This window comes from Castor canadensis, chromosome 16, assembly GCF_047511655.1.
Source record: "Castor canadensis chromosome 16, mCasCan1.hap1v2, whole genome shotgun sequence".
NCBI classification, from domain to species: domain Eukaryota; kingdom Metazoa; phylum Chordata; class Mammalia; order Rodentia; family Castoridae; genus Castor; species Castor canadensis.
The window spans coordinates 47,817,148-47,834,666 of NC_133401.1; the positions used below are offsets into that span (position 1 = coordinate 47,817,148).

The 17,519-nt window shown below is 39.2% G+C and overlaps 1 protein-coding gene across 1 annotated transcript in view; it reads right to left on the reverse strand.

Annotated features, from left to right (window-relative positions):
• The window catches only part of Ticam2 (TIR domain containing adaptor molecule 2), a 48,181-nt gene extending 31,561 nt beyond the window's left edge, over positions 1-16,620 (reverse strand). Inside the window, exons 1-3 of the mRNA XM_074056987.1 lie at positions 16,155-16,620; positions 11,506-11,751; positions 7,683-7,810 (exon numbers count right to left, since the gene is read on the reverse strand). Of these exons, the coding sequence (XP_073913088.1) occupies positions 7,683-7,810; positions 11,506-11,751; positions 16,155-16,364 (584 nt within the window). The 5' untranslated portion in view covers positions 16,365-16,620. The remainder of the gene's footprint in view (positions 1-7,682; positions 7,811-11,505; positions 11,752-16,154) is intronic.
• Positions 16,621-17,519: the final 899 nt, after the last annotated feature.

The window sequence follows — 17,519 nt, forward strand, 5'->3', positions numbered from 1 at the left end:
CCTGCCTAGCAAGCACAAGGCCCCAAGTTCACAACCTGGTACTGGAAAAACTCAAAAAAGAAAGATGTAAATCTTAAATAACCTCTCCTGAAAAACAGGAAAAGAAAGCCACTTTCTGACTCATTATGAAAAGTACAGCCTTGACTAAGCAAAAATCTTAGCACAAACCAAAACCAGTTAATAAACAAACTACATCATGGTCAGGCTGGTTTTAAGAGAAAGTTGGTTTAGCAACAGTAAACTAATTCATGTAACTGACCAGAAAAAAGAATTATGATTTTTAAAAATTAATAAAGAACTTTTCATAAAATTCGAACTGATTTCTGAGCATAAAAACGCCTCAGAAACTAAGAGTTGCAGGGAAATCTCTATATTTAAACAATCGTAAAATGCATATATACTATATGTTTAAGGCATTCCCAGAGAATGGGAACCAAAAAAGAATGCCTCCTTTTACTGCTTCTATTCAATGTTGCACTGGAAGTCTCTGCAAATGCAATTACACAAGAAAAAAGAGGAACAGAAAGAAAAACACATCACCTGTCACTTGTAGATGATACACTTGAATATATAGTAAGTCCAAAAGAATCTATAAATAAATTACTAGAATTTATAATTTGGCAAGGTTGCTGAACAGAAAAAATCAATTTAAAAATTGTATTTCCATATACCAGCAATAAGGAAAAGTTTTTAACTTAAAGGTACCATTTATAAAAGCATCAAATATATGAAGAAATAAGAAAGCAAGATTAGCTGGGCCAGTGGTGCATGCCTGTACTTCCAGCTACCCAGAAGCCTAAGGCAGATGGATCACTTATGCCCAGGAATTCAGGCTAGCTGGGGCAACACAGTGAGACCACCTCAAAACAATCAAAACAAAAACAAGATTTATTTAACAAAATAATATGGAGAACTTCTATGAATAAAACTATAAAACTTTTATCAAGAGTATTAAGAAAGACCTTAACAATAGAAAGATGACATTAATTAACCAGAAAGTATTCTACTATAAAGAGGAGCTTGTTCACCAACCAAATACAATTCTGATCAAAATCCTAACAGATTTTTATTTTGTTGAAACTTGTGCTAATTCTCAAATGTGTATAAAACTGCAAGGTACTGCTGAGAGCCAAACTCTTGAAGAGCCAGGTTCCTTTTTTCCAATCAAGATTTTTAAAAGCTTTAGTAATTAAGATGGTTATGTTTTGGTACACAAACAAAACTGACCTTTGGGATAAGACAGCACAGAAATACACTCTTGTAAACATGGGCATTTAACAGATGAAAGAAGTGGCATGCTCAGTCAATAAAGATGAATTCTTAAGAACTGGAAGAAAAAATGAAAGTAACCGATTACCTGCTTCACTCCATACACAAAATTCAATCTAGGAAGAAGACAAAACTGTGCATATTTTGGAACATATTCATGACCTCAGAGAGGGAAATGTATTTTAAACAAGACATAAAACACCAACAGAGAAAAAAGATTAATACATTTCACTAGGAGTAGAAAGATAAACACAAACCCTTAAAATACATTTAAAATACTTACAAGCAAAAGGATTAATATCTTCAATCTATAAAGGAATTCTGTCTTTTAAAAAGTAAACAATGCAATATTTAGAAATGGACAAATGATTTGAACAGGTACTGTCAAAAGATAATGAACCTGTGGAAATAATTAACATCATGGAAATGTGAATTAAGCAACAGAGTGAGATTCGAGATGAGTACCCTTTGTCAGAAATGCATAGAATCAGAAGAGTTTTAGATTTTGGAGTTTTGAAATATTTGCACAGCCTGAATGAATGGCAGCACATACTATAGATTTTCAGATGAAGAATATTCAATCTGCACCATTATATGCACATTTTTTTTTTTTTAAAGCTCTAGTCTGCAATGGCAAGCATGGAGCCTTCTGACGCTGCTGGTGAACAAACTGCATGATACCTAAGTGTTTTGGGAACGTATTCCTAGTAAAGATGAAGATGCACGTCTCTAATGACCCATCAGTTCTGCAGAGATCATATATTGTGCAACAGAACTTTTACACAAGCGTGCTCATAGGGGCTTTGTCCATAATAGCAAAACATTTGGAGAAACTCCAATGCCAGCACACTAGAAAGGACACGTAACTATGGTGTAACACGATGGACTAGCGCAGTAACAAAGACCCTCAAGCATCAACACGAATGCCATCGTTTGGATGTGTTTGGTACCCAGTGTGGTAGTATTGAGGTGCTGCAACCTTAAGAGAAGGGTTACTAGGTACTCAGGCCATTGGGACACTGCACTCAGGATTAAGGTAGTTTTTGTGAGACCCTTGTTAGTTCAAGCAAAAGTGGGCTGTTACTAAAAGGAGAAAGTCTTTCACCTTCTGTCTGGTTTCTAGCATCCTGTCTCACTATATGCATTCCTCTTCTCATGCACATTCCTGCCATGATGCCATCCACCATGTTGTGATGCAGACAGGGCCCTTCACCAGAGGACCAACAAGTAGGGTCATCCGATCTAGAACGTTCAGTCTCCCAAACTGGCCTAAAAGAAACCTCTTTTCATGTACTCTGCTTCAAGCACTTGGTTAAACCAACAGGAAATAAGACTAACACAATGGGCAACTACCATGTTAACAAGTCACTAAAGAACACATGTAATGTTCTATTAAAATTTTATTAGATTGTATTTGTTAATGCTTACTTCTGCCTGCTTTTTTAGACTGTTAAGGAATGCAGGTGTCAATCAGCACTAGCAAACTGTTATTCGCTGATAAAAAGATAAACGCATGAAGAGTAAGCATGCTAAAAGCATTTAGAAACAGCTGACATTGCTGGTATATTCGTATTTACAAAAGTATCAGTTTGTGATGACTTGCAAATTAAGAACAAAAAAGTGAATGTGCATACTAGCACAACTGGTAAGATACAAAGAAAATAAAATTATTTTCATTATGAGAACACTGATAATCACCAGTGGGGAGATGTGGCCAGGAATGCATACACAGGTTTCTAAGATAAAGGCAACATGTTTCTTAACCTAAGCATCAGATAGCAGTATGTTCCTTCAAACTTTCTCTTCGAATTCTACATGTTGAATACCCTCTTCTGGATTACGACACATTTCACCACTTTGAGTTTAAAAATCTGTTATAAACATAGGATTAACTCTTTAAAATATATACAAATAACTACAAAAAGAACTGAAATACTTTTTTCTTGCAGTACTGGGGTTTGAACTCAGGGTCTCACACTGGCTACCACTTGTAGCCATGCCCCCGGTCACCCTTTGTTTTAACATAGTGGTGTTCATTAGTAAATGACAGCAATGACAACAGATGCCACACCAGTGTTATTTCTAGTACAGCTGAATTTTGGAATCTAATTCCTAATGATAGTTCCCCATGAATAAAATGGAGATGTGGAATGGAGAAGAAAATAACGTCACTTTATTTTCCTCCAGGATTTGGAAACTCCAAGATGAAAGTCACTTAGGAGATCAATTATCACCTTTATTGTTAACAAAGTTAAAAATATGCTTTTTTAATTTTTCAATACTGGGGATTGTGCATGCAGGTGCTGTACCACTGGAGTCACACCCCAGCCCAAGAACAATCTTTTCAATCTGTTGCAACAGGGCTAGGATACTCCATATCCCTGAAAAGAGATTAAACCACTCAATTACTGTCATAGCCACACAGCCATCAGCATCCGCTGTGAGCAAGTCCTCCCGTAGCACCCTGCAAATACCTTGGACCCTTAGAGTCCTATTTCAATACTTGTGCTAAATTAGTAGCTCATATTGCTATTCTATCCCCACCAACTCAGTTATGTTCCTGGAGGTCAGAATGCCTTTTTATTCTAGCAGGCTATCATGATGGTGACAGATGAACACTTTCATATTTGTGTTGCATATTGTTTTAAGAACCAGGTGAAGAGAAGTCACAATAAAAACTTTAGAAACTGAAGAAATATCAGAGACTAGATAAAAAGATAGTCATTTAGTATATGTGAGGCACTGGTACTAAGTGTTTCAAAAATATTTCATCCTCCTCATAAAAGTTATTTCCTCAGTAGCATATGAAGAAATGAAAATCGTCAATAAAATAACTTGTGCAAAGCTGCCACAGTGATTCAACTTGGAATGCCTCCAGAGTCAAAGCACTGATCCACTAATAAGCAACAGTGCTATCAGAGATCTGTCATGCATCAATAGGAAGGCAACACTACATGGTGACTGGGAAACAGGGTCAGGAGGCGGACTATGCTCACATCTCAACTCTACTAATTACTGAGCACTATCTGTAGATTTCTCAACCTCTCTATGCCCATGAGTCCTCACCTGTAAAATGGGAGTATCTCTACGAAGGGCTACTGCAAAGAGGTAATGCACCAACAGGAAAAAAATAACTGATGCAACTGAGTACTATACAATGTAAAGGTAACTGACAAAAATTATGGTCCTTTTTGAGCAACTGATGGCTTCACTGTCTTCCACACAGCTTTCAGCAGAAATGCAGAAGTCAGGAGTGAGGCAGTGGTGCTGCTCCTCTTTACTTTCTTCCATCGTCTCTCAGATGTCTTAATGAAATACCACTCAATTACAAAACTCTTTTGCAAGCTGTGCTTAAAAGGAGCTTTAGAAAGATCTAAGCCCTGATTAAACTGAAGTCAGTTTGCTGAAAACTTTTTTTTCCAAGACATTCATCAGTGCAATCCTGCAGAACCAACATGCATTACTTTAGAGAAATTTTTCTTTCACAAGTAAATGAAAAACCCTTTAGAATTATTTATATATTAACTTGTTTAATTCTTGAAAACAAAAGCCATAGGGTTGCTTTGTCCTATTTAACTATAAATGTTACATTTACAGATTGAAACCAGAAAAATGGATAGTACAGAGATTTAAATGAGATCTTTCAAATAATAAAGTTGCTTTTCAGTCCACTGAATCTCCACAGCCGATCATCAAGCCCAGACGAAAGCCAAGCGTGTGCCACAACCATGTATCTTTAATAGGAAAAAGAACTTAGATTATTAGCAAAGTAATATATTAAAATGTATCATTACCAAGTTGAAATTTTGGTATAAACTTGAGTATCAAGTCACTTTCCATTATTTATTTTACTTAAAAAATATATACAACTATGACATTCAAATATTCTGAGTCATATGTCCAAACATGAATATTTGAGAAATTCAAACTATTGCAACAAGTTATGAAGGATTACAGAAAAAAGATGAGCTACAAACTATGTTGTAAGAGGAAGAAAAATATTACTTACCATTTATATATAAGGAGATGTGTACTTTCTAATTTGTATGAACATTACCCAGTTGAGTACAGTCATCAAAACTTAACCAGCTACACAGAGACTAGACTAAGCCCACACTATTCACAATGAACTGGTGATTTCAGAAAGTTTAGTGTATCTCAATAGCCTCATCAAAAATTATTTATGGTGATAGTCTAAAATGAAGTTTTCAGAGGCAAAAGTTAAATAAGTACACTATCCACACCAAACTTGGCAAGGTCTACAGCTGACTGTTTAATTACAGTCCAAGTGCGTGAACACAATAGTCCATGGGCAACCAGAAAAAGACAGTCTACACATTCCCATACTTATCAGTCATATTATCCCTAGTGCTTGAAACTTCCAAATGGAGCATAACGAGCCACTCGAGATGCTGCAGGACAACTTCATTACAAGAATCCAAACACAGCTGAAAAATCTTAAATTTTTCTTTTTAACCACTGATAAATGTTCAGGAATCCTGAAGGGTTGAAAAAATATTCACATTTGCTACACTGTGACATCTGAAACTAGCAAGCAGAACTGCTTCAATTCATTTTGCTCTTACACACAGAAATATATATGTATGTATGCATTTTAAGACAGTTTAGAATTAAGAGTTAACTTCTAGTCAGTAATGGTTAAGTGACTAGAACTGCTATTCAATGTCCTATGGTATCACTTATCGAAGTCTGTACAATACAACAGTCTTGTTCAGTGCTCATCACCTTTAGGTGAAGAAGGTGGGCAGGGGCAGAAAAGCAGTTGAAACTAAAAACAAGAAAACCAACAAAACAAACCCAGCGGAAAAGCCTTAAACATCTACACAATTTTCCATCGTCTTATTCTACTCTACAATACTTGGAACAAAACCTTATTTTAATCAGCTCAATCTATACAAGTTACAAGACATAAATACTATAAACTCTACCGTTTACAGAATATAAACTAGTATTCATTAAATGAAGTATAATCAATAAAGATTACTAAATAGGAAACACACATAAAAGTTTAAGTTTTAAAATCATATTAAGGTTGCTAGCCAGAGACTGTAGAAAAAAAATGAGCAAGACAAAAACAAATACAGAGCCGGGCACTGATGGCTCACACCTGTAATCCTAGCTACCCAGGAGGCAGAGATCAGGAGGATCTTGGTTTGAAGCCAGTCTGGGCAAATAGTTCGAGAGACCCTATCTTGAAAAACCCTTCATAAAAATAGGGCTGGTGGAGTGGCTCATGGTGAAGGTCCTGAGCCCAAGCCCCAGTACAGCCAAACAAACAAACAAACAAACAAACAAAAAACAAACCAAGCTAACTTCTCAGTGCATCTCACCCATGAGCATAAAATGTATGGCACTTATGTGATACTATAGTACACTGTCAACTTAAGTTGTGAATGACTCGAGGACATTAAAGCCACATAAGAGCAAGAACTAGTCATTCCCAATGTTAAGTGACTCAGATCACCTTTCTTCTTTATAAAAAGTGTAATGAGTGCAGATAACTCAATAAAACTTTTCCTATTTCATTTGCTCCCTTGTAGTGTTTCAAATTATTTTTCAAATTATTGTATCTGTTATAACAGTCTGAGTGTTAGGATCTGTATAAAATCTATTAAGCTGTTTTCTGTGTGGTTAAGAAGGCCTTTATTTAATAAAGAAAATAACATAACTAGTTACAAATCATAAAATAAACCCAAAGAACAAAAACTGGACATTTTCTAAATTAGTGAGAAATAAATTATATCATGATATAGAATTAAAATTGTATCAACATTAACTAACATTTCTACAGTAGACTTTTCCCCCATAAAATTAAGCAGTGCAGAATAGGGCTCGGGCTATAGTTAATCACATTTGGTTTTTTTAAAAACACAACTTTATTCACTATAAACAATTAAAAGGCAGTTTTCTTCCTCCACACATATGTAGACATTGAAATCTAAGATTTTTAAAATATCAACTACCTATAAGAAAAGTACTCTTAAATGGTTAAAAGGAACCAGAACACCAAAGTTTAGTGTGTGAAGAATAGATATAAACAACCGAGAAAAAAGTAGATCACTGGTATTGTGTTTAACATGAACAGCCCAAAGCAGGTTCCAAAGTCTTTCCACCTTTACAAATAAAAAAGGTGTCTTTCGCACAGTTTGGGAGAATGCACTGCACATCTCTCCCGGGAAGTGTATGCATAAGGTTTTAAAATGTAGCCAATATTAAGTTCTTCAGTACCTACAGTCAGAGGACAGCAGTGACAGTGGTGATGGGCGTGGATTCTCAAACGCAGTTATGATCCAACACGAGTGGTGGTGGTTCTTTTGTCTGAGAAAAAGCTTTTCAGCAGGAACACCTGGCCTACGCTAACCACCAGAAGAATGAGGGCTTCCCCTACTGACCAATAGGCCACTCTGGTGTTTAGATCCTCGGCGCGGCTTCGGCCTTGAGCCTCTCGCAACCGGAAATGAGTCTGATAGTCGATGACAGACTTGAGAGCTTCGTGAATGGAAACACAGGCTGACTCCATCTGAAAGGAACATTCTCAATTAGCATGTTTAATATTTGTTGTATGCGCTCTCTAGCACATTCATCTTTTAATCTGAGCTGCGTTTTGTGTTGGTTTAACACTTCCACAACTGGCACTCACTCATTCATTCACTTATATATGTTGTCTTAGTAATGCCATCTATTTGTTCTCCCTTCCATTGGACAACGGGTTAGGTGAGAGACACCATGAAGCAGGTCTTTTCCCTAGCAGAGATGTCACAGCTGTGGCATTAGTAGATGGAACACTAAGCTAACAAAAGCAGAGATACTTATCAGCTAAGGTTGGTGACTACAAAATTTCAAGTCTAGATTATTCAAATAAAAATTATGAGGAAGAAAATGGCATGTCAATAAGTTCACCACTGTAAGAATGTAAGTCAAAGCCAAAATTATTACAAAAGTAAACCAGATGAAGCTTAAAAACAAATCGAGTTAGTCAAAGTTACTTTAAGTTATTTTAAAAACAGGTATAATAGAACCAGAGGCATGGCTCCAGCAGCAAAGCATCAGCTTTGCAAGCATGGAGTCCTGATCTCAAGTCCTAGTCCTACCAAAAACACAACAGGAACAACAACAACAAAAACCCAGGTACAATTATTTATCAAAATCCTTAAGCAACTTTTGAATCTGGAAGTGATCAACAAGATCAGAACAGGAATGTCCCGCCCCACTTTTTTAAAATAAATCTATTTGCTAAATCAATCTCCCTCATGCCTGTTAACCAACCAAACCAACACATACACACACACACACGTTCCCAATGAGATAGTTTTACTGTGCAATCAGCCTGTGAGCCTCCATCTGGTAACTTTTTCTTAAGCTAAAAACTTGACTCTAATGATGAAATCCATGCTTTACTATTATTTTATCTCACAAACCACGTATTAAGAAATTCAAAAATGTCTATATACCTTTACCTATATATAGAAATGTCTATATACCTATTCACCTTTAGTGAAGGTATATAGACATTATCTTAACATTTAATGACGTTCTATCCTTGGGCATGGTGGTGCACGCCTGGAATGCCTGCCCTTGAATGGCTAGGGCAGGGGGATCACAAATTTAAGGCCAGCCTGAGGCATGGGGCATGGAGCACAACCCTGTCTCAACCTCTTCCACCTCAACAACAGAAAGAAGTTCTAGTATGAAAGGAATAATTAATGTCTAAGAATCTCTTGAGGTCTGCCCAGAATATAGTCTAAGAAATGATGGATTAGAGAAAATAACCGAAATTAGGGGACCAGTTACATGGATTCCTGTAATGTCTGAGATATGTGGATATTTTTAAGCTTTTAAAGTGGACATTTTTATATATATTCAAAAGTATAGAGAAGTATAATGAACCCCGTGTCAGTAATAAGTCCTTGTTATCTTGTTTCAACTACATTTACCACCTAAGTTCCCCAATTATTTTAAAGCAAGTATCAGATATTTTATCATTTCAGCTACAGATAGTTTTCTATTTCTAAAAGATAATGCTTTTAAAACTATAACCCTGATGGCATTAAAATGCACAAAGTAACTAAAAACTGTCCTATAGAGTCATCAAGTATAAAATTAAGTATGTCTCAAAGTTGTTTTCCAATGAGAACTCAAACAAGATTAGCACTCAGGTGATATATTTTTAAAGTCTTCCTTAATTTTTAGGCTCTCTTTCATCTTTTTTCTTTTTTCCTTGCCAACTATCTGTTGAAGAAAGTGTGTCCTCTAACTGTATCGTTCCCACTTCCTGGATTTTGCTGACTGCTTCCCAAGGTGATCTCTGTCCTCCGTATTTCCCGTAAGCTGGCAGTTGGACGTAGAGACTGGACAGGGTTCAGGTGCAGTGTTCTGGGTGGGAACATTTCGTAGTGTTAAATACTGCCTACCGCATATTTTCACAGGCACATAATGACTGGTTACCTCTCCATTTGTGAATGATTGCTAGGTTTAGGTAACATCACTTTGATTTGTCCATTATAAAGTTTCCTACCAGCTTTCCACCTAATGATTTTAGCAGTGACTGGTGATCACTCCCTATTCTAGATCCATTACTTTATCAATGGGTAAAAAATGGAGATAGTAAGACATATTCATTTATTAGCTGGTAACTTTTTCAATTTTAAAGTATGATCAACTGCTATATGAGAAGTATTACTACTATATGAGAAGTGTATTGACTTTATGAAAGCAGAAAATGTAATGAGTAAAGGAGGCTACTTTACCACCACTCATTTCGTGTTTATACACGGAGGCTTTTAAAGCACTACCTTCCTATACAAGAAAAAAATCCACTAAGGAATAGTAACAGGTTAAATTACAAACAACAGCTCCAAACAAAACCCTTTTACAAAGCAAAATACCAAGGCTGGGATGTAGCTCAGTGGTGAAGCGCTTGCCTAGCATGTGCAAGGCCCTGGGTTCAATCCCAGCACCAAAAAAGAAAAGACAAAAAAAAAAGCAAAGTACCTTTTCATACAGAATCCTAAAGAGAACATTTCTAAAAATAACAGCAATTTAATACATATTGCTAATGTTTACAACAGGTTTATGAATTAAGGCTATAATAAGACATTCTTAAAACTGCCTCTAGCAGTGGACTTTAGCCAGAAGACTAAATGGAACCCAGATACACTGAAATACCAGTTTGTTTTAATAGGCAGGTGGTAAGTAATTCCTTTTGATGCCTAAGTGTCTTTTAGATATTATCTTAAGTTCTACTGTATTTGAAGTGGAAATAAAATGGCCTGCTTAACACCTGAGCAAGTATCTGTTCAGCACCTTTTTCTTTCACTTATTAACCTTTCTTCAAAATAAAACCCAATTTAGCTTTGATAACTGTTTACTAGATGACTTACCACTAATTTCCAACGTTTTACCTCAAGTTATAGCAAAAGTTATTGTAACAGAGGCTTGAATCACACTCAGTACTGTGTAAAGACCACTGTGTGGCCTATGTACACAGCAATTTAGACATCACTGGCTTCCAACTTTACCACTGTACTAAGGTAGAGCAGCAACATCCTTCACAGATGACAGGAAGTGCTTCAGAACACCAGGGCCGCTTAGCCTTTCTAAATGCCCTTTACTATTGTTGATTCCATCTCAGTGACTTCTGCATTTTGGATCCTAAATGTTCTCCAAAGGTCCACATGCTAAAGGCTGGTAGCCAGCCTGTGACACTTTTGGAAGGTGGTAGAACCTTTAGGAAATGGGGCCTAACAGAAGAATGTTAGGTAACTTGGGGCATGCCAACCCTTCAAGTGAATACTGGGACCCCAGACCCTTGCTCTCTCTGCTTCCAGGCTGCCTGTTGCAAGGTGAGCAACTCTGCTCTACCATTTGTTCCCCGCCATGAAGTTCCACCTCTCCACAGGCCCAAAATCAACAGGGCAAGCCAACCATGGCCTGAAACCATAGCTAATTGTTATACTTTTAAAACCTTTCCTCCTGATTACTTCAGGCATTTTGTCACAGCAAAGAAAGCTGACTAATGGGGATCTTCTTTTTTTAGACTTGAAAGTTCATAAAATCTTAACACCAATCTCACTATAAAATTCTGAAGTTCTCTGTGAAATAGCTAGTCTACTGTAAGAATGAAGATAGGTTTTAAAGACTGTGTTAAAGTCTCACAATTCTACGTCAATCAGTGAGTCAACGCATGATATTATACTTTGCTAACTTTTCATTTACCTGGGTCAGAGCACTGACACGGTTCTCACTAGGAAACAAAGGTGGGTCTTCTCCAACTTGGAAATCAAAATACACGGTTTTATGTGTGAAGGTAGAAAATTCATTGCTGAAACAAAATTTGTATGTCCCATTTTTGGAAGCTGTGAAGGTAAAACTATCGTACTGTTTCTTCATCTCTTTGTATAACACTTTACCATCAGGATCTTCTAATCGACAGTCTACATCATAGTGACCGCCAGTAATCACCTGCAACAGATAATAAAAAGAGATTACCACAACTAATGAGCTTGAGAAATTAACCAAGTTTCCTGCTAATAGGCAATAAAGTTACTGGCAAAGGACTTTTGTAGCACAGCCATTTTTACGTTTCTTGATTTTCACCAGTGGATGGAACTTGAAAGGCAGATTTCAGTTCAATTAAAGCTTTAGAAACCAAGTAAGTTTCCTCATGACAGGACACTTTTATTCACTTCAAACTAGTCAGACAACTTTACCATGCTATCATGAGCCTATGATACCACTTAACCTAAAAAGAAGGGTCAAGAAGAGGCCATCAGGTTTGAGGGTTCCTAACCACCAGGAGACTGGATGGTGCAAACTTGTTATTTCAGGTTTGAACTCTCTTGGCGAACATAATGTTGACATTCCACATCAGTAGAACAAAGAGGTCAAACTTTGGACTTCAAAGGAAGGTCTCTTAAGTGACCTTTTGTCACTAAGAGAGATGATGACTAACTATGTTACAAGATCATTTTGACAATTAAATGAAATATAATTATGCACTTAGAGAACTGTACAAATATGTAAATGTTCATATACAGATAACATCCTTCTACCTCAGCCTTCTAAGTAGTTGGGATTACAGGTGTGGGCCAGCACACCTGGCCAGATAAAATGCTCTGACATTAAAAAGATAGCATATTATCAAATGGGCATTTCCCCTTCCCCTTAAAAGTCAACCTTTTCTCCAGGAGCAAATGACGACTTCATTTTGATATACTCAAGTTATTCACACTTGACAGTTGTACTTTAAATAATCAAATACACACATACAAACTATACAGGACCAGAACTGGTATTACTCCTCTTTTCTACAACAAACTTTAAAACAAATAATCTTACTTTAGTTAATAGTATGTCCTTTAAACCTGTCTAGTTACCTACAACTGGAAATGGGCATTCTCTCAGACTTAAGTGTCCCCACCTGTCCAAACAATCCCAGCAATCTCTTGGTCATACTGCCTCTCAAGTCTACCTCATCCCTAATCCACAATGCACTACTGTCACTAAGTCTTCTCAGGACCTATTGTCTTGTCCCGCTAACTCAGGGTTTCCCAACGTGGTCTTACTCCCATCATGTGCTAAACGAATCACTGTAAGAAAGGGCTGTGTCATCCTGCACACCATGTGTACCACGCTTAGCTTAGTAGCATCCCTGGTCTCCACACTAGATGCCAGTCGCGGTACCTGACAACATTGCAAATGTCCTCTGGCAGTGAGGCAAGATAGATAAGGAAATGATATAATAAATACTAAAATATTTAATAAATATTAAAAGGGTCAGACTTAGATACTTGGAATGATGAACAACTGAAAAGCCAGAGCAGCAAGCGCCACTCCCACCTCCCTTTAGATGTTAAATTACAAGAGCAGGGAGACACATAGGGGTATATCCACATCTGCCTGCATCTTGAAGCTGCCAGACTTCTTGAATGGATTAGGGAGACAGAAAAATGAAAGACCTGTTTAGCTAATGCAGTTCTAAAAACACCTAGACACCCACCGTCCTGTGTTTTAGATAGGTCTAAGTCACCTCTATTGCCATATTTTAAATAACAAACAACACCCCTCTTGGTCACCGAGAACCATCATCTAATGACTGGGACTGCCAGACTTCAATTTGATGTGTAATTCCTCAGCTCAGCGCCTACAGAACCCACAGAGGGGCCTCCAGTTTCGAGCTTGTCTCCCACCCTTGCACTTCTAGCAGAAGGTGCTTTTTTCTTCTTTTAAGTTTCTCTCCACTTTTATCCCATTATACTAAAATAAATAAAATTTTCACCTTGTGAGACACCTGAAAATTCTTTTCACATTTTTGGAGCTCAAGTACTGTGATTTTGCGTGAAGACTAGGCATGTCAGTTAACAGAAGGAGGCAACTTTCATGTTTCTTCACCTCCCAATGAGCCCTCATTTAAAACATTTTGACAATTTACTGCGGCATATCAAAAAATCTAAATCTGTGTCCTGTGGCAAACCATTCCCCTGGACCTTCCTTGGGACAGACCTCTTTTGTACAAACCTTTGCTGATTCTATATTCTTAAAATATCAGAAAGACTTCAGAAGTTCTCTAAAGAACTCTTGCTTTACACCTGCACTGACGACAGTGGGAGTTCAACAGGGTTTGTTTGCTAAAGAATCACATGACTCCAAATAGCAATACTTACAAATCTACAGTTTATTACAGAAAAGAATACCGTACAAAACTTCACCGTGAAAGGCTGTCTCATTTCAAGAGGTCTGGAGAAGTCAGGTATGGGATCCTTTGTCTTCCCCCTGTGAAGTCTGCAGCCAACCATTCTATCAAATCAGGAACCACCCAAATGTACAAAAAAACCAAAATAAGTGCCTGCCTAGCAAGCATGAGGCCCTAAGTCCAAATTCCAGTACTGCCCTGTGCCGCAACGTTTTCTGGTCACAAGGCATATGTAATGTCTCAAAAGCAAAAGGGGAGCATGGCGGGGAATGATCCACACAGAAGAAACCAGGTGCAAATCATCAATGTGGATGTTGTAAAAAGAAAAATTGTTGACAAACTTGGTACAAACAATCCCCAAAAGTTGTCACACCCATAGTTACTATTGTTACTATAGCAAAACTATTGCTACTCAGTGTATTTCAGCACCACACACAAACTTCAGAAGAGCTCAGGCTAATTTCAGACCTGCTAGAAGTCTCACAAGCCTAACTGTCTAGGGTGCGCTTTCTTCTCTTCTCTTCCACATTTTAGAACAAATCCCACTTGTTATGCCAGCTAAATTTCCCAATGACTCCTCTTGCCAGCATTCTACCCAGTGTGTACTTCTAGTGCTGCATTTCACATTATATGACCAGGTGTCTATGAAAGCTACCTGAGGTCAAAGTAAGTCTTATCTTAGGGAAGCAGTATAGTAATTTAGAGTTCAACTTGGGACTCTACACTGATTTTGTTATTTCTAAGTTTGGCAACCTTAGGTCTAAATCTATTTAGGCCTCAGTCTCACCAGTAAAAAAGTAATTAAAAACTCTTACCTATTTCATATTGTTTTTCTGCAAATTAACTATCACATCTGAAACATTTAGCACACTATATACTTAACAGATACTACTTTTTAAGCTGTTATAGTACCCTGAGCACCATGCATAGGGTCTACACATAAAAGAATCCAAGAAATACTTACTGAATTCATACAAAGGTAAGTTCAGCTTACATATTATATTACAAGTCCTGCTATCTTTTTAGTGATCTGGTCCTAATTCATGAATTTAAGCAAGCCTAGGGGTCATCCTTCACTTCCCCCTCCCTCATCCACTATAGCCAAATCATTACCAAATGCTGCTGCTTTTTACCTAATACAGTCCCCCCGCCCTTTCATTTTTTACCCCCCTTGATTACTACCCTAGTTTAAGCCATGATCACTTCTTGCCTGGACACAATAGTCTCCTAACCAGTTTTCCACATCCACTCGGAAACTTACCTACCTTTTCTGCCTGCATGCATTATAACCCATGCAGCTCCCAAGAATGTTCTGGTCATTTCACTGAACTACTTAAAACCCTGTGATAGCACCCCATGCTCAAGAAACAGGAAAATCCTTAACATGGTCAAGAAGACTACATGGTCTGGCTCCAGCTGACCTCCCTCCTTTGCCCCCTGTATTGCTAATCATATTGAACCTAAGGTCCTCAAATTCTCAGTATCCACTCTTACCAGAGGTTACACTCCACCTCCCTTAACAAAGTATTTACAACTCACCCTTTAAAGTTCAGCTTAAAAGTGATTTTTAAAGGCAGCCTTCGTGGATCTCAAAAACCAGATCTCTTACCCTCTAGTTACTGCTCTTTAGTTTTGATGGATGAGAAAGTACTAATTAGGAAGGGAGGGATGGGAGGAAAACCAAGAATGATGGCAGCGACCCTATTTTGGTCACTTCGGTGTCACCAGCACCTGGCACTCAACAGCTGGGTGGATGTTAAGTGAACCTACCAACAAAAACTGTCTGTTCTAGACGGTCGTCCAGCCTCTAACAAGTAGGGGCTACATTATTCGAAGTCCTCAACCACTGAAAAAACTAAAAAGCAAATGCAGTTAGACACTGGCAGCACTGCTAATCTGATTCAAGTGGAGGTGTAAATTACAATACTGGGCAACTGACACTGCATTACTGAGCAATTTCTTTTTTAATGCAATCTTTTAAGGGAGAAAGTCTAACAGGTCTTAATGAAGACCACTAGAGAATGCAAAGCAATGTCCCAACTTAGAGGAAGCACTTCTGGAACTCATAGGTCTTAACATCCGGTCTTAAATTCTAGCCACATAAACGCCCGACACTGGCTCCCCGGAGTGGGTACCGTAGGCTCCCGCCCGGACCCCGCCGGGCCCGCAGTACCTGGAACTCCAGGGTGCACTTGGTGCCTTGGGCAATGTCCTCGTAGAAGCACTGCTTGGCATTGTCGGGCAACTCGAAGGTGATCTCCGAGGCGCCCGCAGGCCCTGGCGACGACAGCGACAGCAGCAGCAGCAGCAGCAGCGCGAGCAACCTACAGCCCCAACGGCCCGCGGCGGCCGCCCAGCACGGCGCGGACCCCGGCTGCGGCATCCCGACGGCGGCTTCCTTGGAGCTGCGCGGCGACGCGGGGTCAAGTCTGCGCGGACTCTCCGCGCCGCAGGCCTCGGCCCCGAGGACGCGACTTACCGCCGCCCCAAGCCTCGGGGGAGAAACGAGATGAGAGAGCACGGCTGGGTTCCTGTAAAGGGCGCTGAGAGGCCGGAGCCAAGGCCAGCAACGAGCTGGGAAGCAGAAGGAAAGCCGGCAGAGGGGCAGCGGAAAAGGTCGGAGTAGCCGGAAGTGTGGCGAGGAAGGGGCGGTGACTAAGATGGACCCGGATGTGATCTCGCGGGAAGAGAAGTTGGAGTGCGTACGTGGAAGCACGCGTGGCGTCGGCCATGCCTGAGCACCCAGCAGCCTGACACTGAGGAGGCGGGGCCAGCGTAGTGAGTGGCGTGCGGGCGGGACCAGGAAGGGGCGTGGCCTGGGGTTGCTTAGGAGAGGTGCGTCGCTGTAGGAGTCACCAACCTGCCAAGGTAATGGTGGCTTTTGTCTCTGTAGGTGCTGCCTCGAAGTTCCCAGGGACTGATGAAAGACTCATTTTGCCTTAGGGGACTAATCTCTGGTTTCAGGGCACTTTGCAATTTGCAGAGATTCCTCAATAAATAATAATATTTGGGAAAGTCACCTTAGCAAAGAGCAGAGTGCAAGAGTTCTAATCCCCGCTCTACTGCCTCCTGGCCATAGAGCCTTCGGCCAGTTGTTTAAACTGCCTCCGTTTTTGCACTTGTAAAATGAGGATAATAGTGTTAATTGCAAATGGTGCGGTCTCTGATCAGAAGATTTCCAAATTCTTTGTGTCCCACGTGAAAGCACCATGGCAGGACACGCGGGTGTAATGGGGTTTATTAAAAGTTAGGGAGAGTAATTACAAAGGGGGGCATGATGGGATCAGGTGGAAGCAGGGAGCAGAGAGAGTCTTTTTCTTTTCCAGGTGTTTTTAAAACATATGCCAACCTATGGGAAAGGAAGAGCCTAGTGATTCCTAACCAATAATGGATGAGTGGGGAGGGCCATGGGTGGTCCCTGGGCTGAGGTGGGGATGATTTGAGTTGTCCCTGAGCTAAGATGTGGATAACCTACACACATTTGCAACTGAAAAGAAGGCTCAGAGAAAGAGGAATGTTCAACCTGAAATACAATATT